General features: G+C 42.1%; 1 protein-coding gene across 6 annotated transcripts in view; it reads left to right on the top strand.

Moving 5' to 3' along the window:
* SYTL5 (synaptotagmin like 5) overlaps nucleotides 1-26,070 on the top strand; it is a 95,786-nt gene that overhangs the window by 40,299 nt on the left and 29,417 nt on the right. For all 6 annotated transcript variants that reach the window (XM_032679988.1, XM_032679987.1, XM_032679984.1 and 3 more), the window contains exons 3-7: nucleotides 21-236; nucleotides 18,325-18,437; nucleotides 19,808-19,940; nucleotides 21,774-21,899; nucleotides 25,455-25,611. In XM_032679988.1, the coding sequence (XP_032535879.1) occupies nucleotides 21-236; nucleotides 18,325-18,437; nucleotides 19,808-19,940; nucleotides 21,774-21,899; nucleotides 25,455-25,611 (745 nt within the window). The remainder of the gene's footprint in view (nucleotides 1-20; nucleotides 237-18,324; nucleotides 18,438-19,807; nucleotides 19,941-21,773; nucleotides 21,900-25,454; nucleotides 25,612-26,070) is intronic.

Here is a 26,070-nt window from a genome sequence, read left to right as displayed (position 1 = left end):
TTTTTTTTTCTTACTTCTAGGAAATTGAAAAATGAGCTTCTGGAAGTGAGAAGGAAAGGAGGAAATCGTCACTGTCAACAGGAAAACAGCAGGGTCTGTGTTCACTGTCAGAAAAGCCTGGGCTTAATCTTTGACAGAGGAGACCTGTGCCAAACCTGCAAGCTTCGAGTGTGCAGTAATTGCCGTGTCGTGGGAACTGACGGGCAGTGGAAGTGCTCGGTGTGCGCCAAGATTGCGTAAGTTGTGCAGCTTTCATAAATACCTTTGGAGATTAAAGCCCTGTAAGTAATTTTGTGCTGCTGTTACTGTTGTACATCCCCTTAGCACAAAGGCATGTGTGCAGTGAATACACGAGGCAAGAGGTTTATCTGGTGGTTGTATTTGCTGCACTGTCTAGCACTCCCTCTTTTCTCGGTTCCATGATGGTTGCACCTCGCTTGTTTTCCAAAGAAAGCTGCAAGAATCACAGATTCTAGGCTCTTAGTGAGAGTATTCTGAAAATGACAGAAAATCAGTTATAATCCATTGCCAGCCTATTCACATTATGAAGACACAAGTGTAAGCATCAAGTAATTCAAAATTAACAAAACAGAGTTAAGAACAAGTGAGGTCTATGTGTTCTGACTGATGGGGTAGGCTGCACTGTAAGGAAAGAGATGTAAAAATTGTGAGTCCAAGCATTTCGGTCCATGTTTCTGTCCCTGGGGTTTTTTTCTGTCTTTATAGTAACTGAACATCTAAGTATGGAAAAAGAGGGTTATATTTATATTGTCTCTATTAGTGGACATACTAAACTAAATTGTTCAATGATAAGAGGGAAAACAAAAGGGATTCCTGTCCTGGTTAGAACAGCTGGGACCGATTCATCACTGAATGGGTATAGCCCAAACTGTGTATTCTATAGCCCTCCATGCCATTTCCCAGAAACTGTTGTCAGTAGAGGCCTGCGAGGTGTGTGGGGGGGGGATGTTCCTGAGCACCCTCATATCCTTTTATGGAATGAGCACCCTCATACCCTTTTATGGAACTCCCCGCTCTGAGGGAAGGACTAAACACCCTTTTATGGAATTCCCCGCTCTGAGGGGAGGACTGAACATTCCCACCTGAACTGGAGAGTATATAAACCTGGAGTTTCGGAACCTTTTTACCACTCGTGGGATCCAGAGGAGGACCGCAGCTCATCGCTCTCAACCAGGCATCAGCTCATCGCTCTCAACCAGGCATCAGCTCATCGCTCTCAACCAGACTGCAGTTCACCACCACCCTCGGACGGACTACAATTACCACTTTTGGCTGGACTGCAGCAGCTCTCCCACCCGCAGGTTTTTCCCCTCTCCCTTTGCTTTGGACTCAAGGGGGGACCCAGGTAGCACCGCTTTGTTTGTACCCCGGGGTGCTGGGTTGTACATTTGGGCTTTGTGGGTTAGTGCCTGTTGCTTGTCTGTGTGGTCGTACTTATTGTATTATTCTATTAAATTGTTATTCTGACTTGTAATCTCTCTTTGAGTTGACTCGGTTTCCTCTGCTGGTTAACTTTCAAACCAGCACAATTTTGGCGCCCAACGTGGGGCAGAGGGAGAGAAGTCAGAATCACAATTTCATTTTAAGCATTTGTCTATTTGGATATAGAAACTCCCTGATCACCATGTTGTTTGATGCATTCACGTGGATGTTGTATCTGAGCATGTTCATATTTCCACATATGGGGAACTATTTGCCTGTTTTGATGCTTTTTTTAAAACCAGGCAGAGGGATCCAAATTGCTTTATTAGTTTACTATATTTATGTGATCATAACATCAGAAGCAATGAGTTTCATTGTAAATGTGTATTCACTCCTGTTTGCCTGTCCGGGTTTGGGTTGTTACCTCTGGGGCCTCATTAAAAATCGCACCCAGCCCTTTGGGGAAACAGGGGGGAATGGTTGTTTCCAGCCTCTCACCTCTTTCTTCCCCTTCAGACCTGCTACAACAGTTTATGAAAATATTGAGTTCCCTTTTGATGTTAAGGACAGCATAATGTTATTGTTAGTGTTGCTTTGTCTGCTCTGTACTGTCTACACCATGTTTAGGGTCAGAACAGGGCCTTCTAGGGAGGTTGTTTGGACGCCTGCCCTGGGAGCAGATAATGCTGAGTGGCATGGGAAGTGGGAGGACATTGGCCAGTATTTGGAGAAGTTTTCTCCTCCAATGATCTGGAAATTCACCCCTGAACAACTGCAGGATCCTGTTAGCATGATAAGACTGGTGAAGGGAAAATGCTCTGGCAGCTCCAGAGATGGCCAGCTCACAGCAACCTGCTGGGCCCTGGCCACTGCCTACCGGACACTACTTGACATGGTACAGTGCTGTCAGGGGGAGGAGAGAAGGAGCAGATCCACAGGTACCACGTCCACCCAAACCACAGCTGAGTCAGAGGGAGAAAGAAATGAATCAACCGGCACCGTGTCCACACAAACCATCGAGGAGCCAGAAGAACAACCCAAACCAATAGCAGTCGCCCCTGTCCAGAAAAGGAAATCAAAGACTAAATCAGTCCGTATAGCAAATGATGATGAAGAGGCAGGACCTTCACATCCACCGGAGGAGACAGAGCCAGAAATAATCACTCGGTCCCTATCCCTGGGTGAGCTACGTGAGCTCCGGAGAGAGTTCACACGACAGGCGAATGAGTCCATTCTGACCTGGCTGCTCCGAATCTGGGATGCCGCAGCTAACGATACAATCCTAGATGGGAGTGAAGCCAGACAGCTGGGATCCCTGTCTCGAGATGTAGTCATTGACCAGGGGATTGGAAGGAGGCAGGAAACTCTCAGCCTCTGGCGGCGACTGTTGTCCAGTGTGAGGGAGAGATACCTTTGTAAGGAGGACCTCCACGTACAGCAAGGACAGTGGAACACAATGGAACAAGGTATCCGGTGTTTAAGAGAATTAGCTGTACTGGAGATAATCTTTTCAGAGGATGAAAGATTCCCTAAAAGTCCAGATGCTGTACAGTGCACATCCCAGATGTGGTTAAAGTTTGCACGACTCGGGCCAGAAATGTATTCCCGCTACTTAGCAACGCTGCAATGGAGGGAAGGAGAGGACAAGGTGGGCGCGTTGGTCAGTAAACTCAGGATTTATGAAGACACTGTCACCGCCCCACTACGAGCCCATGTCTCATCTGTGGAAACCAAACTGGCCGAACATGTCCGAAGCCTGGAAGAGAAGATTGAAGAGGGACACCAGAAGCTAAGAGAAGAAATTAAGGAAGGGATCTTCCATATCGCGCCAGGACAAACAAGAGTCTCTGCTATTAGGAGCCAGCGTCCCCCAGCTAAGGAGAGAGAACACACTCCACGTGGCAATCTATGGTTTTACCTCCGTGAGCACGGAGAAGATATGAGGAAGTGGGATGGGAAACCCACCTCTTCCTTAGCAGCCCGGGTACGTGAACTGAAAAGAGGAACAAGTGCCACAAGGAACTCTTCAAGGGTAAATGTTGCTCCAGTCTCTCGTGGGCAAGACTCCAGACGGTACAGGAATGATGATACGTCTGATCCTCTTGAAGGGACCTCCAGGTCATACTCACAAGAAGAGCACAACGAGTACCATGACCGGGATTAGGGGTGCCCTGCCTCTAGCCAGGTAGAGGAGAGGGACAATCGAGTCTATTGGACAGTGTGGATTCGGTGGCCTGGCACACCAGAGCCACAAAGATATAAGGCCTTAGTGGACACCGGCGCACAATGTACTTTAATGCCATCAAGATACGTAGGGGCAGAATCCATCTCTATTTCTGGGGTAACAGGGGGATCCCAACAGCTGACTGTACTGGAAGCTGAAGTGAGCTTGACTGGGAAGGAATGGCACAGACACCCCATCGTGACTGGCCCAGAGGCCCCGTGCATCCTTGGCATAGATTACCTGAGGAGTGGGTATTTCAAAGACCCAAAAGGACTTCGCTGGGCTTTTGGCATAGCTACTGTGGAGACAGAGGAAATTAGACAGTTGAACACCTTGCCTGGTCTCTCAGAGGACCCCTCTGCTGTGGGACTGCTGAAGGTTGAAGAACAGTTGGTACCGATAGCCACAGCAACAGTGCACCGTCGGCAATACCGCACCGACCGAGACTCTGTGACCCCTATACATAAGATGATCCGTGACCTGGAGAGCCAGGGGGTGGTCAGCAAGACTCGCTCACCCTTTAATAGCCCTATATGGCCAGTGCGTAAATCCAGCGGAGAGTGGAGGCTGACAGTGGATTACCGTGGACTCAATGAAGTCACACCACCCCTGAGTGCTGCTGTGCCGGACATGCTGGAGCTCCAGTACGAGCTGGAGTCCAAGGCAGCCAAGTGGTACGCCACCATTGACATTGCCAATGCCTTTTTCTCCATTCCTTTGGCAGTGGAGTGCAGACCACAATTTGCTTTCACTTGGAGAGGTGTGCAGTACACTTGGAATCGACTGCCTCAGGGGTGGAAACACAGTCCCAGCATTTGCCATGGACTGATCCAGACTGCACTGGAAAAGGGTGAGGCTCCAGAACATCTACAGTACATTGACGACATCATTGTATGGGGGAACACAGCGGGGGAAGTCTTCGAGAAAGGAGAGAAGATAATCCAGATTCTCCTAAGAGCTGGTTTTGCCATTAAACGGAGTAAGGTCAAGGGACCTGCTCAGGAAATTCAGTTCCTAGGAGTGAAGTGGCAAGATGGACGCCGCCTAATTCCAATAGAGGTGATTAACAAAATAGCAGCCATGTCCCCACCAACCAGCAAGAAGGAAACACAGGCTTTCCTAGGCGCTGTGGGCTTTTGGAGGATGCATATCCCCGAGTACAGCCAGATTGTAAGCCCTCTCTACCTTGTGACACGGAAGAAAAATGATTTCCAGTGGGGCCCTGAACAACAACAAGCCTTTGAACAAATTAAACAGGAGATTGCCCATGCGGTAGCCCTTGGGCCAGTAAGGACAGGACAGGATGTGAAGAACATGCTCTACACTGCAGCCGGGAAGAATGGCCCTTCCTGGAGCCTCTGGCAGAAGGTGCCTGGGGAGACCCGCGGACGACCGCTGGGATTCTGGAGTCGGGGATACAAAGGATCTGAAGCCAGCTATACACCAACTGAGAAAGAGATCCTGGCTGCTTATGAAGGAGTTCGAGCTGCCTCAGAAGTGATCGGCACCGAAGTGCAGCTCCTCCTGGCACCCCGACTACCAGTGCTGGGCTGGATGTTCAAGGGAAGAGTTCCTTCGACACATCACGCCACCGATGCCACATGGAGTAAATGGATCGCTCTGATCACGCAGCGAACCCGGATAGGGAATCCTAATCGCCCTGGGATTCTGGAAATTATCACCAATTGGCCCGAAGGTGAGAGTTTTGGACTATCCTCTGAAGAAGAAGAGGAGCAGGTGACACGGGCTGAGGAGGCCCCACCATATGACAAGCTACCAGCAGATGAAAGGCGATATGCGCTCTTCACGGATGGCTCCTGTCGCATGGTAGGGACAAACCGAAAATGGAAGGCAGCCGTGTGGAGTCCCACACGGCGAGTTGCAGAAGCGACTGAAGGACAAGGTGGGTCAAGTCAGTTTGCAGAGCTTAGAGCCGTTCAGTTGGCTTTGGATATAGCCGAACGAGAGAAGTGGCCAAGACTCTATCTCTACACTGACTCATGGATGGTGGCCAATGCTCTGTGGGGATGGCTGGAACGATGGAAAAAGGCCAACTGGCAGCGCCAAGGGAAACCCATCTGGGCGGCAGAGATGTGGCAGGACATCGCTGGCCGGGTAGAGAAGCTGAGTGTGAAGGTCGGTCACGTAGACGCTCATGTAGGCAAGAAACGGGCTACTGAGGAGCATCGTAACAACGAGCAGGCGGACCGAGCTGCCAGGATTAAAGTCTCTCAGGTAGATCTGGATTGGCAGCACAAAGGAGAATTATTTCTGGCTCGATGGGCCCATGATGCCTCCGGTCACCAGGGGAGAGATGCAACATACAGATGGGCTCATGACCGAGGGGTGGACTTAACCAAGGACATTGTCTCACAGGTCATCCATGACTGTGAGACATGTGCTGCCATCAAGCAGGCCAAGCGGGTGAAACCTCTATGGTATGGTGGACGGTGGTCGAAGTACAGGTATGGGGAAGCCTGGCAAGTTGACTACATCACGCTCCCCAAAAACCCGCCAAGGCAAGCACTATGTACTGACCATGGTAGAAGGAAGTACTGGATGGCTGGAGACATACCCTGTGCCTCATGCCACTGCCCGGAATACCATCCTGGGCCTTGAAAAACAAGTCCTGTGGCGACATGGCACCCCGGAGAGAATTGAGTCTGATAATGGGACCCATTTCAAGAATGGCCTCGTAGACACCTGGGCCAAAGAGCACGGCATTGAGTGGGTGTATCATATCCCCTACCATGCACCAGCGGCTGGAAAGGTTGAGCGGTGCAACGGACTGCTGAAAACCACCCTGAAGGCACTGTGTGGGAAGACTTTCAAACACTGGGAGCTGCATTTAGCAAAGGCCACCTGGTTGGTCAACACCCGAGGCTCCATCAATCGAGCTGGCCCTGCTCAATCAGAACTTTTGCATACTGTAGATGGAGATAAAGTCCCTGTGGTGCATATGAGAGGAATGTTAGGGAAGACTGTTTGGATTAGTCCCACCTCAAGCAAAGGCAAACCCATCCGAGGGATTGTTTTTGCTCAAGGACCTGGTTCCACCTGGTGGGTAATGCAAAAAGATGGGGAGACATGTTGTGTACCACAAGGGGACCTAATTTTGAGTGAGAATGGTCTGTAATGTTTCATTGTGTATATATATATATATATGTAAGTGTATATAGTTTTAAGGAGACATAGTTTTTAAGGGGGTTAATTTGGGCATGACATGGACGGCATAGAATAAGGGGTGGATAATGTCCTGGTTAGAACAGCTGGGACCGATTCATCACTGAATGGGTATAGCCCAAACTGTGTATTCTATAGCCCTCCATGCCATTTCCCAGAAACTGTTGTCAGTAGAGGCCTGCGAGGTGTGTGGGGGGGGGATGTTCCTGAGCACCCTCATATCCTTTTATGGAATGAGCACCCTCATACCCTTTTATGGAACTCCCCGCTCTGAGGGAAGGACTAAACACCCTTTTATGGAATTCCCCGCTCTGAGGGGAGGACTGAACATTCCCACCTGAACTGGAGAGTATATAAACCTGGAGTTTCGGAACCTTTTTACCACTCGTGGGATCCAGAGGAGGACCGCAGCTCATCGCTCTCAACCAGGCATCAGCTCATCGCTCTCAACCAGGCATCAGCTCATCGCTCTCAACCAGACTGCAGTTCACCACCACCCTCGGACGGACTACAATTACCACTTTTGGCTGGACTGCAGCAGCTCTCCCACCCGCAGGTTTTTCCCCTCTCCCTTTGCTTTGGACTCAAGGGGGGACCCAGGTAGCACCGCTTTGTTTGTACCCCGGGGTGCTGGGTTGTACATTTGGGCTTTGTGGGTTAGTGCCTGTTGCTTGTCTGTGTGGTCGTACTTATTGTATTATTCTATTAAATTGTTATTCTGACTTGTAATCTCTCTTTGAGTTGACTCGGTTTCCTCTGCTGGTTAACTTTCAAACCAGCACAATTCCTCATTTCTCACAGTTGGAATATTGAGCATGGGGAATGAAGACAGAAGGTAGTCAGCATCATAGATGGACATCAGTGACAAATTTTGTCCCTATGGGGTCTATACTGGGACCAGTGTTATTTAATATCTTCATTAATGACATAGATGAAGGGATCAATTGAAGCCTCAACAAATTTGCAGATGACACCAAGCTCAGTGGTGCAGTTGACACACCTGAAGATCAAGATTCTATCCAGAGGGACCTGGACAAGCTTGAGAAATGGACCCATGGGAATCTCATGTGGTTTAATAAGACCAAATGCAAGCTGCTGCAGCTGGGTTGGGGCTATCCTTGGTGTCAACACAGGCTGGGGGATGAACAGATGGAGAGCAGCCCTGCTGAGAAGAATTTAGGGGTGCTGTTGGATGAAAGGCTGGACTTGAGCCAGCGATGTGTGCTGGCAGCCCAGAAAGTCAATCATATCCTGGGTTGCATCAAAAGCAGTGTGGGCAGCAGCTCGAGGGAGATGATGCTGCTCCCTCTGCTCTACTCTGCTCTGGTGAGACCCCACCTGCAGAACTGCATCCAGCTCTGGGGTCCCCAGCACAGGAAGGACATTGACCTGTTGGAGGGAGTCCAGAGGGGTGGAGCACCTCTCCTGTAAGGAAAGGCTGAGAGAATTGGGATTGTTTAGCCTGGAAAAGAGATGGCTTTGGGGTGACCTGATTGTGGCCTTCCAGTACCTGAAAGGAAATGACAGGAAAGACAGAGAGAAACTCTTTACAAGAGCATGTAGTGACAGGACAAGGGAGAACGGATTCAAACTAAAAGAGAGTAGGTTTACATTAGACATTGGGAGGAAGTTCTTTCCTGTGAGGGTGGTGAAACAATGGAACAGATTGCCCAGAGACGTTATGGAAGTCCCATCCCTGTGAATGTTCAATGCCAGATTGGATGGGGCTTTGAGCAGCCTGGTCTAGTGAAAGGGGTTCTGCCCATGGGCAGGGGGGTTGGAACTGAATGATCTTTAAGGTCCCTTCCAATCCCAACCATTCTACGATTCTATGAAAGTAACAGATCACAGTGTTGAAAAGCAGAAAATCAGTATTCTAACACAGGATATCAAGTACATATACAAAAAGAAATGTTGTATGTTCAAAGATATTTACTTGGTGTATTCTTGGAAGAATAATTCACTTGATTAGTGTGGTAATATGGGATTTTGTGGCTTTACTCGGCAAGATAACCATGAAGGAAAGAAGAAAGATGTTGGGCAACAAAATTCAGTTATGTACCCTGATATAAGAACTAGTTGGTATAAGAAAGAGATGTCATAAAATAATAATGTTAAAAGGGGAAAGAATTAGAGGGATGAGTTTGTTGGGTTTTTTTATAGACCATCAAACTAATGAGATCAGAAAGGTAAGGTTTTTTGTAAATTGTTTCAGGGACTGAAGGCAAATTGCTAGTTATGTCAGACTTTTGGTACCTAAACAGCTAGTGAAAATTTAATACAGTGGGGCATGGAGTTTAGGGTTTGTGCATTCTAACTTTAGCTTTAGCAGATTGCATCTATTTTTAACTAGATACCTTAACTTTCTCTGCATCCGGTGGGGCACATCCAAAGGACACTGTCTCACCTCTTAAGATGAAATATATTCAAGTATTTGATTTGGGAAATGATTTTAAACTGGTAGGAGCCTGGCTGAGCTCCTTGTAATTTGCTTTAATCAGTTTCTGAGGTGATGTCAGTGTTATGCCTTTCAGAAATGATGGGGTGCAGGTGAGATGACAGAGAGGAGAACAGCAAACATAATACTAATCTTTAAAAATGAAGAAAAGAAGAACAAGGGATGTTGACCCTGTCATACTACCTTTAATTTCTCTGAATAAACTGAAACCAATGATTGCTGTGTTGTTCAAAAGCTGAGAGATGACAGGAAGATGAGTAAGAGTTGACTCAAGAACAAAGAATGTCAAAACCAATTTAATTTCCACCTTTGATAGGGTGACAGAGGAGGATCTGTTGACATCTTATAATTTGACTTAAGTTAACCTTTTGACAGTTTTTCTTGTGTCATTCTAATAAGATGACAAATCACGGGAGCCATGCCCTGGAATAAATTCTGCCACTGTGATTGCAGACCCCCCTGGAAAATTGTAAAGCTCTGTTCTCAGAGTAGTTATGGACATTTGACTGTCAAAAAGCCCCAAGAAGACAGAGGGGAAAAAAAAAGACTCCTAAACAAATAAATTAAAACAAAAAAACCACACATACAAAAAAAAAAAAAAACCTTCAAAAAACCCCCAGTGGGATAGAGCAGAATATTTCCTGACTTTTTACAGTTAAGTATTTTAGTTAAAGACCTTGATGCAGCAGATGAGTTTGCCAGTTGCACCTGTAGGTGACATAAAACTGAGAGGTGATCCGGGCATGCTGAAGGACAGGATTAGGATTTGAAGTGATGTTTAGAATTTAGAGAAGTGGTTTGCAGGAAAAGAAAGTGTTGGCTCCCTGTGGGCATGTGGAAGTTCTACATTTGGGAAAAAATGCAGCTGCAGAGACATAGAATGAGGATAAAAACAGCTTATGCAGCTGTTCCTCAGGAAAGGGTCTGAGTACTGTGCTGAATAAAAGCTGAACATGAATCAACAGTATTTTCCATTGCAGAAAATTTGAGCATCACACAATGATCACACAATGATGAAGCTAAATTATGGCCTGCAAAATACATGATGCAATCCTATTTTATGTAGAGTACCTGCCCAGTTTTGTGTAGTACAGTTCATGTTGGCCAGCTGGAGAAAGTTCAGCAGAAAATAATGATCCCAAGCCCAGCACACAGTGCATCCAGAGTAATGGAAGGAGTCAGACGTGTTTGGCCAAGGCAAGAGAAAACTGAAAATAACTGAGTTTTAAGTCTACAGAAGGCAGGCATGTTGAAGAGGCATACAGGCTGTTCTATGACCTCACTTTGGATAACAAAAGTCACGTGATACTTAAATTGCAGTGAAAGGATTTAGGTTCATGGTATGAACACTGACATAACTTGGAAAGGTTGCAGAATGTTGTTCTAAAAACAGGTTGGATAAACCTCTCTTTGGGACGATGACATATGACATCAGTAAAGATGATTCAGTTTTGGGGCTGAAAGACGGATGAGGCAACTTCTCAAAACATGCACCACCACTGCTTCTCCTGCAGTGGTTGTGCTGAAATTCTGCATGCCAAGCAGTGGTTTTAGCAATCACCTTGACAATTAACTGTGGTTGAAGCCTACCTTTAAGTTATTACAAACCATGGTGTAATTTGCATGTGAAGTGCTAAACTTTGCACGTGCTAAAGTCTTTGTTGTGTATCTTTATGAAACTGAAATCTGTGTCCTTTCTTTTTGTTCATATGCACTGTTTTTACAAGACTATATGACAGTTAATGGTCTGTAAAATGTCTTTTACACTGCTGGGAGTACACAGAGATATTATCTTCTGTGTGGGCAGTGCAGAGATAGAAGTTTGCAACAGGCAGTTCAACTACATCACTGTGCATAGTTCTAGTTTAAATTATTTCAGTTCTGCTTTTCTCTCAGGTGAGAAATCCAGGAGAAACCAGGATTTTTAGTCTTTTTGAGTTACAGTTGATGGAGGAGCTAATTAAGTTAATGAAAATAGAACCTTTGACAAGATGAAAAGGCAGAAGGCAAGGAAAAGAAAACAATCCAGTGTTAAGAGAGATTTATTCAAACAAAAGCAGGAGGAGGGGAAAAATCTTTTAGCTCTGTAGCACTGATCTGCATACTCTGTTTCTGTCTGTGAAACTGGAATGTTTTACCATACTACTGGCTTTGTACAGTGTTGGAAAACTTTTATTTTTGTCCCTCTCCTTTGTCCCCCTTTTAACAGCCTTGGTGAATAAGACTAGATTAATATTACCTGTATAGACTCCAGCACCTGCTGTGCTGCTCCATTAGCAGAGCCAGGCTATATTGTTTTTATGATGTAAATGTATGTTTTCATGCATACCATAAGACCTCTAAAAGTCAGGGAGAAGGGCTTATGCCCTTTGTGAACTCCCTACAGCTTTGGTGCTGTACTAGTTCATGGCTGTTCTCCCAAAATTGTTCTCAAGAGTGTCTGTCAAGTGCCACTTAAGGCGATGGTGACAGTAGTAAGCTGTACCAGTGCTCTCACATAGCCATGTGGTATAATATACCACCAGGAATATGTCCAAAAGCAAGTTTTTCAGAACTGTTGGGAAACCTACTGTATTACATCTGGTGTCAGTGAAGAAGGTCTGATACTGGGGGTTTTGAGGGAGTGTCTTCAGTCAAAGACACAAATACTGCAGAAACTACTGCATATATCCCTTGAATTACACAAACAATCCAAAATGGGTGCTGAAACAAACAACTTGCTGTGTCAATAAAAGAAAATGTGGATAATATCATCCAGCTTCTGCCTGTTGCTTCATTTTAATACATTTTGGGCTTTCTTTCCTTCTGAGCTTCTTGTATCCTGCCTATGCACTCGTAGCACAGGAGTTTGGGATTCCTGTAGTACAGTGAAAGGACATTCTGTCACATGGCCTGGGATCAAATGTTGTTATTGCTGTAACGTTTATGTGCAGCTATAACAAGGTGTAAAAAAAAAAAAGGCAAACTACAAGTACGCTGACTTTGACTTGAGAAACAGTAATTTAAAGATGCTAATTTTATAATTAAAAATAAGCATAATATTATTATCTGAACAAATTAAAAAAAACCACAACCCCACGATATACATCATTATGGTGGCTGTAGGCAAAAGATACAAGTTCATTTAATAATACAATCTTCCTGTTTATCTGTCAATCAGAACATCTTCATCTAGTAACAAGAGAATCTGATTTCTCCAAAGTAATATTTAGAGCATTTCACCTGCCATTTATCCAGAGACAGACTTGCTTGAAAAACAGCTTATGGTGATGGGGAAGCTCATTACAACACATTAATTACATTCTGAAAAGCTTTCAAATAAAGAGATTTAATGAACTTGAGGAAAGACATTTGAATGTGAATAGTGAGAGAGGTTCATCAGCATTTTTAGGTATAACAAAAAGGTTTATATGTGAATTGTCTTACAGTTTGCAGTTACTTTAAAAGGATATCCCCCTTGAATGTCCATTAAGAGAAAATTACTGGGATTTGCCCCTTTGTGGTTGTTATTACCAGCTAGAATATAAGGTCACAAAGTAAAATATTTATAGGTCAAAAAGGGTTAGAGTGAAATCTCCAACCAACTGCAGAACTTAGTTCTGCAGATACTGAGGGCAGAGAACAACACAGTCTTTATTTATGGGATTGTGTGTTTGATGGTCACGTTGTAATACTATTTAATGAGTTAAATTGAGCTTGTATGTAGCGATGCACTTGAAAGACGAAGCTTTTCTGCTTCACTCCCTGCATACAAGAAACTGAGGTCATCAGGAGCTTTCAAACTGAGATCACTTTTTTCCCCCTTCATCTTCTTAAAATGTGGTCAGTTTATGCTTTAAATTTGGCCAACGAAATAATTAATAGATTGAGAAGTACAAGTTCTTCAAGAAGGCTGCTGACAGGCATATTTCACATCTTGATGCTGTCTGTATTTCTCATTGTGAACATGTCTAGGTATCTGTGAACAATGCCTTTATTTTGATGGAGTTCTTCAGCAAGATCAAATGCCTAGGTGGTCCGAGTTATTACAGAAGAACAAAGCAGTAATGGGAAATTTATATTCATCTTTGAAATAATTGTGCTGTCTTAACATGTCAAGAAAATTCATCAGTATCTTAGTAACAATTATTCCCATTAGAAACCTAAAAATAGGGCATTTTCAATGTTTTAATATGCAAACGCTTTTCAAATTTCTTATAATTTTTTTTTTTACTTTAGTAACTTCTAAGTAAGTTTGCCTTTTTTTCACAGGGTCAAAATTTTCTATTTAATAGCCTCACAGCAAATTAAAAGCTACAGCAGAATTAATTTTTATTATAGAAAATACTCTGTGGAATTGAATACATACAAAAATGAGGGTGTATGTTTGGAATATTCAAGCATAGGCTACATTTTACCCAGCCTTTGGTCTTGCCATTTTTTCCTAAGTTTTACTCCTGAGAAGGAAGTAAAATAACTTGAGGAAAAGAGGAGGGAAAGGAATCTGAGTTAAATCTCTTGCCTCTTCTGGGTTAGACTGGATGATCAAATGGAGAGTGAAACTGTTTTACTAATGTGGGGCTTTGCTCAAAAGAAATAATTGAAAGTAACATTTGGGACTTTCCATCTTAATTTTTTTTTTTTTTAATGACTGGGCATTTGACCATAAAGTATCTTGCAAAAGTGAGAATGGAAAATAATGAGCTGAGTGACAGGGATAGGCTGTAGGTTGTGTTCCATTTTTTAACTGAGCAGTGTGTTATTAAAGTGAATCCATTTAGTAGGAGACCATTGAGAGGGAGAAGCGTGGAACGGTAACATATTCCCTCTCGCATGATTATGGGAGTAGGTAGATCAGTAATTATTGTGTAAAGATTTTAGCAGATACCTACAGTATTTGGTACTAAACTTAGCTACCTGGATGCAAATTTTCCTAGCTCTTTTGAGCATAGGAAAGAGCTATCATGCAAAAATTGCTGCTATTACTATTTATAACACTGCTTTTCTTCTTTCTAAAGCTACTGACTTCAGCACCTGTTACACATCTTGGAAAACCAGTCTAAACACTGTTTTGGTAGAGATTACAGGTATTTTGTTCATTGTAAGCTACATGCTAACTGAGAAAGTAAAGCAAATGCATACACATACCATGATCTACAGTCAGTATGGACCTTGGGCCCATTTTACAAATAACAAAAACCAAAGCTGCAAGCCCTGATTTGACATACTGCTGAGTAAAGTCTTTGTTTCTTTTCTCACTGAAGCAATTATTTATACAGAAAGGGTATGTTTAAGTCTTCTATCAGAAACAGAACAGAGGTGCACCATTTTCAGTAGGAAAGACAGACTGCCTTTGTCATAATTATAAATACATGAAAATAACATTATTATAAGACTGTTTAGGTCTCCCTTTTCAATTTTTGATTTAGAATGTCAAATGCAATTATGAAATTTAAACTTCAAGTAAGAGACTTAAGCAGTCATTTGATCTGAAATCATTTCTATTTATGTGTAGAACAAAAATTCTTTCAACAGGTACTCCTGACACCTGTGAGTGATTAAGATAACATGAACACTAGTCTTTGTGTGAATGGTTCAGTGTACATGAAAAATAAAACCGATAGTAGCACAGCAGAAATTCAAAGCTTTAGGCGTTTCTCCCTTATTTCATTAGAAAATGATATTTTTGTAGAGGTGATCTGTTGGGTAAGGACATTTTTGCAAAAAAGGACTGCCACAGTAGAAGTCAGGATCTCAAAACACAAAATAACATTGATGAAAATAAGGATGAAGGTCTGAAATGAGTGTTGAGGCCTTTAGAATTGCTCCATGAGGCACTCACAACGGCTGGCTGTCAATGGCTGTTGTTTTTATCCTTTCACTGTGGATAAACAGGATTGGCCAGAGAATTGAAGCACTTGACTAAAATAAGGCAATGCTACCTTTATTTGCTGTGTTTCGTACCTCAGTTGAGATGTCTGTGTTTTACCTTAGACCTGGTTCTCTTGGTGAAGTCAGAGCAGAATGTGTAAGAACCTCTTCAAAGTAGCCCTGCCAAAAATCTGGCACCTCAGTTGGAAATGTAGATCTCATTGCTGCTTAATAACATCAGTCTGATGAATAAGAGGGGCAATTCAGTTTGCCAGCATTAGCTGAACAAGCACACGGTTCAGCTCTGTCAGTGTAGTGAGTGTCACACTCCCTGTCCCACTCAGACCAGCAAAAGGGATTTGCACACTCTTTTTTCCTTGCGGGCCCAGTTTGTGTTTGCCAGAGCATGTAGTGATGACCCTGAACTTCTTTGACTAAGTAAGAGAGCACCAGCTATGTAATTTGGGGCTGTTTAATGGTGGCAGGTTACAGATGGCAGAGAGAGATTAGCAAGAGAAGTGGATTGCTTACTTATCCGTTGCCAGAAGGAAAAAGAATCAGCTAGTGTTGCCCAAATAGACTAAACTGTCTCTTCCCTGCACATCTCTGAGACCATGAGGAAGAAGAATATTAGGTCCTAGTTACTGCTACAAGGGGATGGTAAGAAGAAGTCCTTCTCCACACTACTCATTCCTTACTCTGAGCCTGGTGCGAGCCTTTCCCATCTTTCAGTCTGCTTTGGTCCCAGAGGGAGGAGTAGAAGAGGTTGGGATGGAGTGGAGTCAGAGAGAGGGAGACTGATGGTGAGCTCTAAGATGTAGGGGACCCATACCCCAGTGGAGTGAAGAAGAAGAGGAAGACTCTTTCTTAGGGATGGATGCTAGGGGAGGACCTCCCTCCCCCAACAGTACCTATGCTGATCCTTCCTTATACAGCCCAGCAGCCCTCCATCCTCTTCCTTCCCAGTCTCCTTCCACACCTGCACCAACCATCCTTCCCTTGGCTGCAGCTCCTTCGATCTCTCCAGCCCCCATGACCCTCCTTGAGCCCTTGGTCCTGCTACTACAGGATTGAATCTCCACATCAGATTGCAATAATATGTAGTAAAACAAGTAGACACGCTGGGCTCAGCCAACATTCTACCCAGGCTGAGATCTCCTGGGTGCTTGTGATGCGGGAGGCACCAGAGAGGTTTTCTTTCCCTCATCACTTCACATCCAGGGCCCCTGTGGCAGAGAGCTGCCTTTTCATGAACCCCAGCAGCCCACGTGGGTGTCACAGTCGGGGTTGTGTGTGGAAATAATTACAAGGTTGGGTTGTAAAAGCCTGTAGGGTTGTGGGGAGCAGCCTCCCACTCTGCTGAAAGCCTTGGCGTACGTCACACCTTATCCTTGATTGTCTGAGCTTGGAGAAGGGTGAAGGTGCTTTTGTGGATAAGTCTGTGGGCAGTGAACTGTGTGACCTTGATCAAGTTAAGCATTTGTAGTAAGATATTAAGGATGAATGAAATCTTTGATCAAGGGGAAAGCAGTGCTTGTGGAGTTTTATGGTCAAACTTGGTAGTAACTGAGGAAAAAAATGAATGTGTGATACGTCTTTTATATGGTAATGGAATTTGATGGGGTAGTGAAAGGTCTGAAAGGTTTATTATTTGATATAAAACATTAAACTTGCCATAAATCTTGCTATAGAATACTGCACAAGGAAGTGCATGCTGTAAAGGAATTGAAAAAATGTGCGTTTCAGAGAAAAAGCAGTTTACACACTAGCCAGACTGTGCATAGTTTCTAATGAAGTGAATCCTTTCCAGTGTCTGTGAACAGCTGAAGTAATTTAAAAATTCTCAGTGGAAGTATAGGGCTTTTATTTACTGCCTTTCATAATAACTGAGTGATTGCCATGATGAATTATAGAAGGTTTTGTCACTAGGAGTCTGGAACAACAAGATAAGGCAATAATTTGTTTCTATGCTTGTGGACGCATGTTTTGAATTTCAATTATTTATTTTTAAATTTTATTTTTTTTAGTGAGTCATGCAGAGATGTGTGATTCATTAACGGGTAAAGAAGAACTGATAATGTTAGGGTCTTTTCACCAATGGTAGGATGCTATTCAGTAATTTTTAGTATTTTCTCAGGTAAGACCCTCCTTTCAGGCACGACTCGAAAATAATTTAATAGCAAAGATATTGATCAATGCTCTAAATCCATCTGTAGTAATTTTCATGCCCAAGAGACTAGATGGTTTCTTTTCCAGTGTAGGTGTGGAAATAAGTTTTCTTATTGAACAGGAAACAGGAACATGTCTGGAGTTAAATCAGTTTTTAATGTCTGGGGTTTATTGGTTTGTTCATTGTTTGTTTATTATTAGAGTATTCAAGATTAGTAGCTTTTTGCCATCAACTGTATTTAGTGGGGCAGCAGAAATGGTTATACTGTGCCATAATGAAACTAATTCAGGAAAAAGCTAGCAATCAGCATAAAAATATACCCATGGGAAAACAGCAGTGCCAGTACAGATTTTCTTAATTGCTAGTATAGGTAGAAGAATTTGAAATCAGAAAAGCAGCATTATCCAGAACAATAGCAAATTTTCATTGCTCTGAACTTCTGGCACATAGCTAATTCACACCAGCACTGTCATGTGAAGAGACTGCATGTAGTGTCAGCATATCAAACTAGAGGTGAAAAATATAAATAGACTTGTAGTGTCCTGTCTATAACCAGGTTGGGTCCATGAACTGCTGACTCACCTGGCAGGAGCTTTGGTGGGAGTTTTTCTCCCTCTACCCACTGTTGCTATTTCTATGTGTCTTGTAATTTTGGAGCTATTGGAAACTGTGAAGTTGAATAGTTCACAAAGGACTAGGATTACAGCATGTTCCATGTTTTTTACAGAAATCCAGTAAAAGCGGTTGAAATGCTTTCTTTGCAAAGAAAATTTCCATATACTGAAAATTGTTTTCCATTCACAAAGTAAAATGATATTTTTCAGCTATGTGTCCTGTTATCCCAAGATTTACAATCGATCTCTTTACTCTTTAAACTGTGTAAATGTTGTCCAGAATTTGTGAGCATGACAGTAGAATGATGAATAGCAGTAGCCCAGGTTGGCCAAATTTGTTAATGTGTGTAAGTGTCTGGTTTTTTTAATTTTCCCCATACAGACAGCTACGGATAGTGACGGGAGAATGGTTTTTTGAGGAGAGAGCAAAGCGATTCAAACAGTCGAATCTTGGAACCGATGTTGTCAGACAGTCTATCCTGCGCAAACTCCCAGGTAGGGGCCTCAAGAGAGAGAATTGCTTGTGCTTAATGTGTTCAAACCTTGTTTCCTGAGTGTTGGACTTGTTTTGAGTGTAGAGGTTTTAAGTATAATCCGTATTTTAATTTTATTTTTGTATTTGTGTCTTACTACGTAGTGATTTGTTCATGATTAATGTTCGGGAAAGGTAAGGCCTATATGAAAGGAGTATCTCTGTGGAGATAGCTGCTGAAAGACTCACTGTCAAAACCGGTGGACAGTGATATTCAGCAGCAAAGCCCAGCATCAGAGGCTCTGAAAGTTTATTTTCACCTCCTACCAGGAAGTTTGGTTTCATGGAGAGATCAAAACCCAGATATTTTTTGACTTTAGCACTCTTATTGGTGATGGCAGTGTGTAAAAAGTACTCAATTTTTCTCTTCCAACTCTGAATAAGAAAGGTAAATATTAACTCCTGTGCTGTTTGCTGAAGCATGGCCTATAACCAGACTACTTGGTCTTCAGACTTTCTTTTTGCCCAGGTGTCTCCAACAGATTGCACCTGCACTTTTAGGTGCAGTAAAGGCTCTGGCTGTCTTCACCAAGCACAGTGGTGTGTCTGTGTGTGTACTGTGCCTGTGAGCTGCTGTGGCACCGTGAGTGGTACCACGGGACCACTGCTTTAAGAAACAGGAGGTTTTCCTCATGCTGATGCTTTGTATTCACTTAACACCTCCCCTCTGCACACAAAGCTGTTCATTGGGCAGTCTGTTCCAGATATGGCATCACTTGCAGTAGGAAGGTGATGGGGGCAGGCAGTTTGTAAGGAGAGGGACTGGTTTGCTGCCATTGGAAAAAATGCCTGGTGCAAACATGCTGCTCGGCAAAATGTGGATCTTGCCAGTATCACTGTGCTTCAGAAGCTGTAAAACTGGAAGTATCCAACGTTCTTGATGCTACGTCACCAATCAAATCGGGTAGCTCATGATTTGTTACTTTGTTATTTGATAAATATATCGAAAAATATATTTAAGCCATTTTCACGCTACTTTGCCCGTAGTTGAACAAACTCTCATTAGGTGAACACTCCTTCATTCAACACAGAAAATACTGTCCAATTCAAAATTAAATTTCAGGTCCATTGGTTATTAAATGTTGTCAGTGATTAAGATAAAAAAGAAGCACAGCTCAAGACAAACTGATAATGAGAAACATCTTAAGCTACTTACAGTTTTATTTTCTTTTATTAAAAGGAAAAAACAAACAACCGCCAAGGTTTTGTCCTATATTTTATCACAAAAATTTATTTTTTTATGTTAAAAATGGAAAATCTATTTTTGTAGGTTGTTTGACATGGGCTGTGTTTTCATGCAAACATTCACTTTTTCTTTCCCCCTCCACTGCAGATACAGCTTCAAATACAGATGAAGAAAGAATATTCAAAGATCAACCCCAAGAGAATGAAGAACAAAAGCCAGATGTATCAGTCTCCTCCACAAGTGGGCATAAGTCAGTCTTCAGCAGGCCAAGAAAGATAGGGTAAAGCCTTTTTTTTGTTTTCTCCCCAGAAACTGATAAATATGAAAACAGTTCATATGTTGGAAAGATTTTTTTATGAGTTTTTCCGGTGTTATACATTAGCCTCAAACTTTCCAGGGTTAGAAACAACCTTCATTTAAAGTCATACTTATTATAATTAGATTGCTCTTTCCTGGGAAATGCAGCAATAATTACTCTTCAGCTATGAGGGTAACTGAAAATAAGTCAGTTTTACTCCTGGTTTTTTCTTGTTTATACTCAGAAATAAAATACTGTCCTTCAGTTTTGCTGAAGAAATAAATGCAAAAACCTGGTTTTGGAGGGCCAGTTTTTTGTGTATGCTGGTCAGTTTTGCTCATGGGTCAAGTTTTCCTTTAGTTTCTATCTGTGCAAATGCAACCTGACAGTGAGTGAACAGATTTGCTGCTGGTCATCTTGCAGTGTTTAACCTTAGTCTGGCTGCACCCTTAGAGGAGCACTTGCTTACTCTCAGGAGACATGAAGAGATGCATTGAATATATAATTGCACGAGTGGTGTTTGGACCTAACTTGAGGTTATTGGGTGAATGGGAAGGAAAATTGGGTGGATGTTCATATCATGGCTGGAGTTCCATCGGCTGATAGTTGGAAAACTTTGTTTCTGTTGAAAGGAAGAACACATTTCTATTATGGATCCTAAATATAGGGTAGGTGGATGCTTTCTGCAGCTTTTTTTACTTCTGAGGAAAGCTGAATATGGCATTGTTCCACTGATTTCAGGAATTAACATAAGTGATTTATCACTCTTTAATATAGGGGAAAAGAGCATAAGAACACCCCTGGCTTTTCAAATTATGGTAAAGAAAGAAACAGTTTAGGGATTCTACTGTAACAGGACCTAGATGTTACTCTAAGTCATGCTAATTGATAGATATAATAAGAGTGCATTAAAGTTTTCTTTTCTAATCCTTCTTCCATTTAAATCCTTTGTGCTAATCTATTAGTCGTATTCCCCTATGGGAAACAATTATTTTTATAATTGTCTTTTTTTTATTTTAGTGGTGCTCAGTTTTTCTGTTTGTGGCCTGAAATTGTTTTTTGTTTGTGACGTTCCCCATAACAGAAGTTTAATCCTACAATGATCTGGCTTGCTTTTCCTAGTATATTTTTGACCTCTTTTAGGAGTAGTTCATTACTCCTCCTCTTCCTTGCTTCCTTCTTCTTCCTCCTTCAGGTTCCGTATTCCTGTATCTCATGAGTGGATTTGTTTTAACGAGGCTCTTTTGGGGCCAACTGCTACTGACAGTGTTATGAAAGAATTTGACAGACTATTGTTGTTTGTAAGGTTATGAAAAATACTAACATTTTTCAAAACTTTAATTAATTTCATTAATTTCTTTCTTACTAGGCCATGTTTTGCGAGGCAAGGGGGTGATATTATGTTTTTTTGAAAATGGCACATTTGGGGCATTAATGTTTATAATTGTAGAAATACCTTCAAGAGAAAATATATATAGTATATATTGCTAGGGGAAAATACACATATTTAATTAAAAAAACTTTGCTATCTATAAACTGTAAAAAAAAAAAAGTGAGAAATTTTCACAAAAGGCACTTCTAGTTCAAAGCTAGAAGTGGCCATGTTGAATAGGACAGATGCTTTAATGTTTGGTGTCTTAAAAGGTAGCTTGTAGTAAATATGATGCTTTTTTTCCCAATGGGAATCAGTTTGATAACCACATTTGGTCCTGTGTTGACCCTTATATCCAGAGTTGTCTGCAGGTCAGACAGATGAAATCAGTAGAATGTGCACATTACAACTTTCAAAAATCTTCTGTTCCCTGTTTTCACCAGGAAGGTAATCAGGGCAGTTACCAAAGGAGAAATTACATATGGAAAAGATGGAGGTGAGAGGAACACAGGCTCAGAAGCCGAAACCCAAAGTCTGCATAGTGGCAAGTCAGCACCGTGCTCTGAGAGGTGAGCAGTGACCTGGTACAGCTCATGCTGGGGTTGACCTGGGGTGTCTGCCAGGCCCCTGTGTTGCTTTGTGTCTTTCAAGACTCAGCATTAATACTGCCTGAGAAGCAAAGCTTATGTTTACAAAACAAACAAACACCCAAAAAAGCCCAAAACCCCAACAAACCTAAACATTTCCTCCATCCCTCTCATTTTACTCTCCTTGTATTTGGCTGGTGATTGATGTCAGTATGTTGGTTTTTGTTTTCTTGCTTTTAATAGATGAGCTGTGTTCTGGTTGCAGAACTGAGGCTCTTTGTTTTTCTTCAGTAATGACATGTTAACTGATTATAATTTATATTTCCTTCTTCAAAGGCTCAGTTTGCCCTTCTCCTTTCATGATTATTGTCCCAGGTATATCTGGTAGGACTCCACTTAACCATTCTTCTGGGCTTAAGAGATGTTCGTTACTGCCTCTGATAGTATTATAAAATGCCAGATACAACAACATTCCTCTTATGTCCTACCTTCAAAATTAAGCAAAAAAATAATTCCCATTTTTCTTGTTCAGTTGAATAGTCTGCCCTGGATATAGACCAACATTCTTTGCTCAGGTGCACACACCTGAAATACTACAATTTGGAATCAAAAATTAAAAAAAAAAAGTACTAATTTTGCTGTAAGTTCCAATGGAAATTTCTATCTCTAAAAAAGTGTTTCTGGGAGACTCTAAATAGGTATACAGGAACACAGGATAATAGCTAAAAGGATCATCATGAGGTTTAATTCACATAGATAAACCTTCTTGTTTAAGCAAGAACTTTCTTCTCTTTATTACCAACAATTCAAAAAAACCAATTTCTAGATGTTCTGCAACATGTCTAACATTGATGGTAACAATCTTGTTGGAAGTTTATAACTGGATTATTTTTTTCCACTGGATGTTGCAGCACACTAGGCAATTCAGAGCTAGTTTTCCTTCTGCAATCCATACACAGTTCACTTTTTTTTTTTTTCACTCAGCTGATTACACCTTCTATATCTAACCAGATTCATACCTGACTTCTATGAGACTAGCAGTAGCAGTTTTGCTGTTTTACAGGATTTGTTTTGCTTTTTATTGATTAGAATAGACATGAGTGAAGGATTTGAGAGACAAAACCTCAGAAATCTGGTGTCTGTGATGTTTAACCCTGAGGTTATGCAATATTAATTAAGAAGTTTTCTCTGGAAGTTTACCAGGACAAAGGGAACCTTGTGAGAGATCTGTGCAGCTCTTTTGATGTGCCAAACTGCAAGTAAGTTACCATGCAGTTAACCATAAATGAAGCAAAATAATTTCATTTGGGTAGTGGAATTCAGCACCTGGTCAGCTCTGTGTACAGATTTAGAAAAATAGAGTGAAGTAGTCTGTAAAGATAGCTTTTGTGTTTGATTACCTTGCTTGACTTGCACATAAGTCATCAATTTCTAGCTTTTGCCCAGAGTCAGGGTGCAGGACTTTTCAAATTAGGGGTATTGAGTCATTACAGCAACTTCCTTCTGCACTTATCATCTCATTCTCACCTGGAGAGATCAGTGTCCTGTGTCAGAGAAACCCAACTGTGTTGCCAGGAGATTCTGTTCATAGGAGGATGAATTGTTTTACTCTCTGTGGAAGATATGGCACTTTTTAAATAGCAGTTTGTGGAAGGATTGAGGAACAGCTTGTACTTAGTAGAGGGATGAAAATTCCTGTCTTTCACATGCATGGTTAAATACTTAATTAGGTATCTGAGGATGCTTGCTTAGTTTATGTGTCACTAATTTATGCAACTGAGTGGTAATTATTAAATATAACAGCAGAGCTTCCTAGGCTATCCTTCCTAACTATTTTGAGTTTCACATTATAAATATATAACATCTTGGGCCATTGTAGCTGTCCTAGATTTTCCTGCGTATTTCTGATTTTGTCATTGCCTTTGTCTTTTCAGATGCATTGTCAAAATTGGTGGTATTTCACTTTCCAGCAGGGAAATGGAGACAGAATTTTCATTCTTTCTAAATGTTTCTGTTTAAGAGAATATGTACTGAGCTGGGAACAGAGAGACTCAGGCCACAAGTCCACTTCTTCAACTTTATTTCTACTCCAGCAAAAATATTTGCTGATTTTGTTACTGAATGAACTGTGAGGCTGCATCAGGTCAGGATACCTCTAGGAGAAATAGTATAGGAATTTCAGGGTCATCTACACAGGCACTCTGCCCCATCATACTGAAATCTTGTCTACCATGTAGTCACAACAATATTTTTCTTTTGTTGTCTACTTAAAATGTATAAAAAGTGTTGAATCTTTCTCTAACAGCAGACTGAAATAAGGACAAAGGACAGGAGAGGCCTGTCAACAGGTCTGATGTGCAAGTGGTCAGTCTGACTGAAGACTCCTGCAGAATCCTTTGCAATATGTTCTCAAACCTTATATCCCAGCTCACTTCTGAACACTTCTCTTGATTTATATCAGTTTTCACAGTTTTTGTAACAGAAAGTCACAACAATCCAGCAGAAGTGGTGTGATATGCAATAAAACTCAGGTTTTGAACACTTTGGTTGCTTTACATGCACTGGCAGGTTTGGAAATTAAAGTGTGTGCATCTAAGTACAACAGCTTTGATAAAATACAGATGACAGCCAGAAACTGATTTTTCTGACTTTGCAGCACCAAAGATGCATCTTTATATAAAAAGATAAATCCAACTACAGCATATTTAGTAGAATTTGTTGATCAATGGCTGATTAAAAAGTAGCAGTGTGTGTATGTGAAGTTCATACAAATAAGAGTGTGTTTATTTATGCACTATCTACAGTTGTCAGTATGTGAAATTGGATAGTAATTGTTAATAAGGTTACCATATGCTCATTAAAAGACAAAAACATGGTTGCACAACACTTCTAGATAATCCTGATCTTTGGGGTTGTCCTTTGTATTCCTTTTTTTCTACCAGTGTGGATTCAGAACCCGTGCTCATTGCTTAATGAGACCTGTACACACTGCTTGAAAGAATCAACCGCTCTGGGTCAAGAGTCATTATTGCAGCATAAATAGGACAGTGCATGAGTCAGTGTTTTTCTGGAGAGCTTGGAGAGCAGATAGCCAAGGATTTTAGACTTTCTGGAGATGGTGTTGGCATTACATTGGCTGCAGAAGGGGCCAGAAGTTTCCCTTTACACCGAGCAGCAGTCTGGTAGGAAGGGTTACACGAATTGTCACACCTACTGCTGGGATGTGAATGTGGTGTGAAATGAACTCAGACAAATTGTTTCCTCTGCAGCCTGGACAGGAGCTGCCCATTTGAGCTATTTACAGTTCTGGTAGAAGTACTGACAATACTTTTATGTACAAAATAATTGTAATTCACCTTTGCCTATGTTTTTTTCTTTTCCAATGACCATTTCCTTGCAGGGGATCACACAGTCCATCCAGGGCAATGTTATTCTCAAAACCTGTAAGCACAGTTGTTTTCTTGCAGTGGTTTACTAAATGAGTTGCCTTGGATTTCTCAAAGCAATAACCCTTTAATACTCCTCTCTCCACCCCAGAGGGAGCAGTCTTTCACTGAACAGCAGTGTTGTGGAGGCTGCTGCAGGTCATCTGAGAGGGGCTGTGGGTCCTGTGAGGGGGAGCAGTGCTCCCATACCTTCCCTCCCGAGGTCTCTGGCTCTCAGCACGCGCAGCATGACTGCAGATTATAGCAGGGTAAGTACAGTGATGTGGAGCTCACACCAAGCACAGCTGACACCAAACAAGATGACTTGGCTGGTATCTGCCCTGTTAGATCGATTTGTAGCCCAGTGAAGACAAGCCTGACAGAGAAGATCTTATTTCTTCCTTAGTTCTGCTGGGACCAGTGAAGATCTCTGCTGGAACAGAACTTGTCATACTCTATCAGTGACGTGGTTTTTGGTTTGGCAGACTGTTCTCTTTTGTCTAAAAATTGCTGTTGCTATCCAGTATTATATAATGAGTTAAAAATTCTGAACTGGGAGGCACAAGGGTTTGGGAATAAGCATTTTTGGCACTTCAGGGCCTCAACTAAGTGTTATGAACTAAGGACAGGACTTTCAAGCATGCAGGGTCCAGTATGGTCCCACTGACTTGTAAGGGAAACTGAAAATCCAGCACTTGCAAAAAATCGGGCCAAACTGATTTTAGTTT

The sequence above is a fragment of the Chiroxiphia lanceolata genome, chromosome 2, assembly GCF_009829145.1.
Source record: "Chiroxiphia lanceolata isolate bChiLan1 chromosome 2, bChiLan1.pri, whole genome shotgun sequence".
Taxonomy (NCBI): Eukaryota; Metazoa; Chordata; class Aves; order Passeriformes; family Pipridae; genus Chiroxiphia; species Chiroxiphia lanceolata.
The sequence above is the reverse complement of the archived record's forward strand: the minus strand, read 5'-3'. Positions and strand labels throughout refer to the sequence as shown.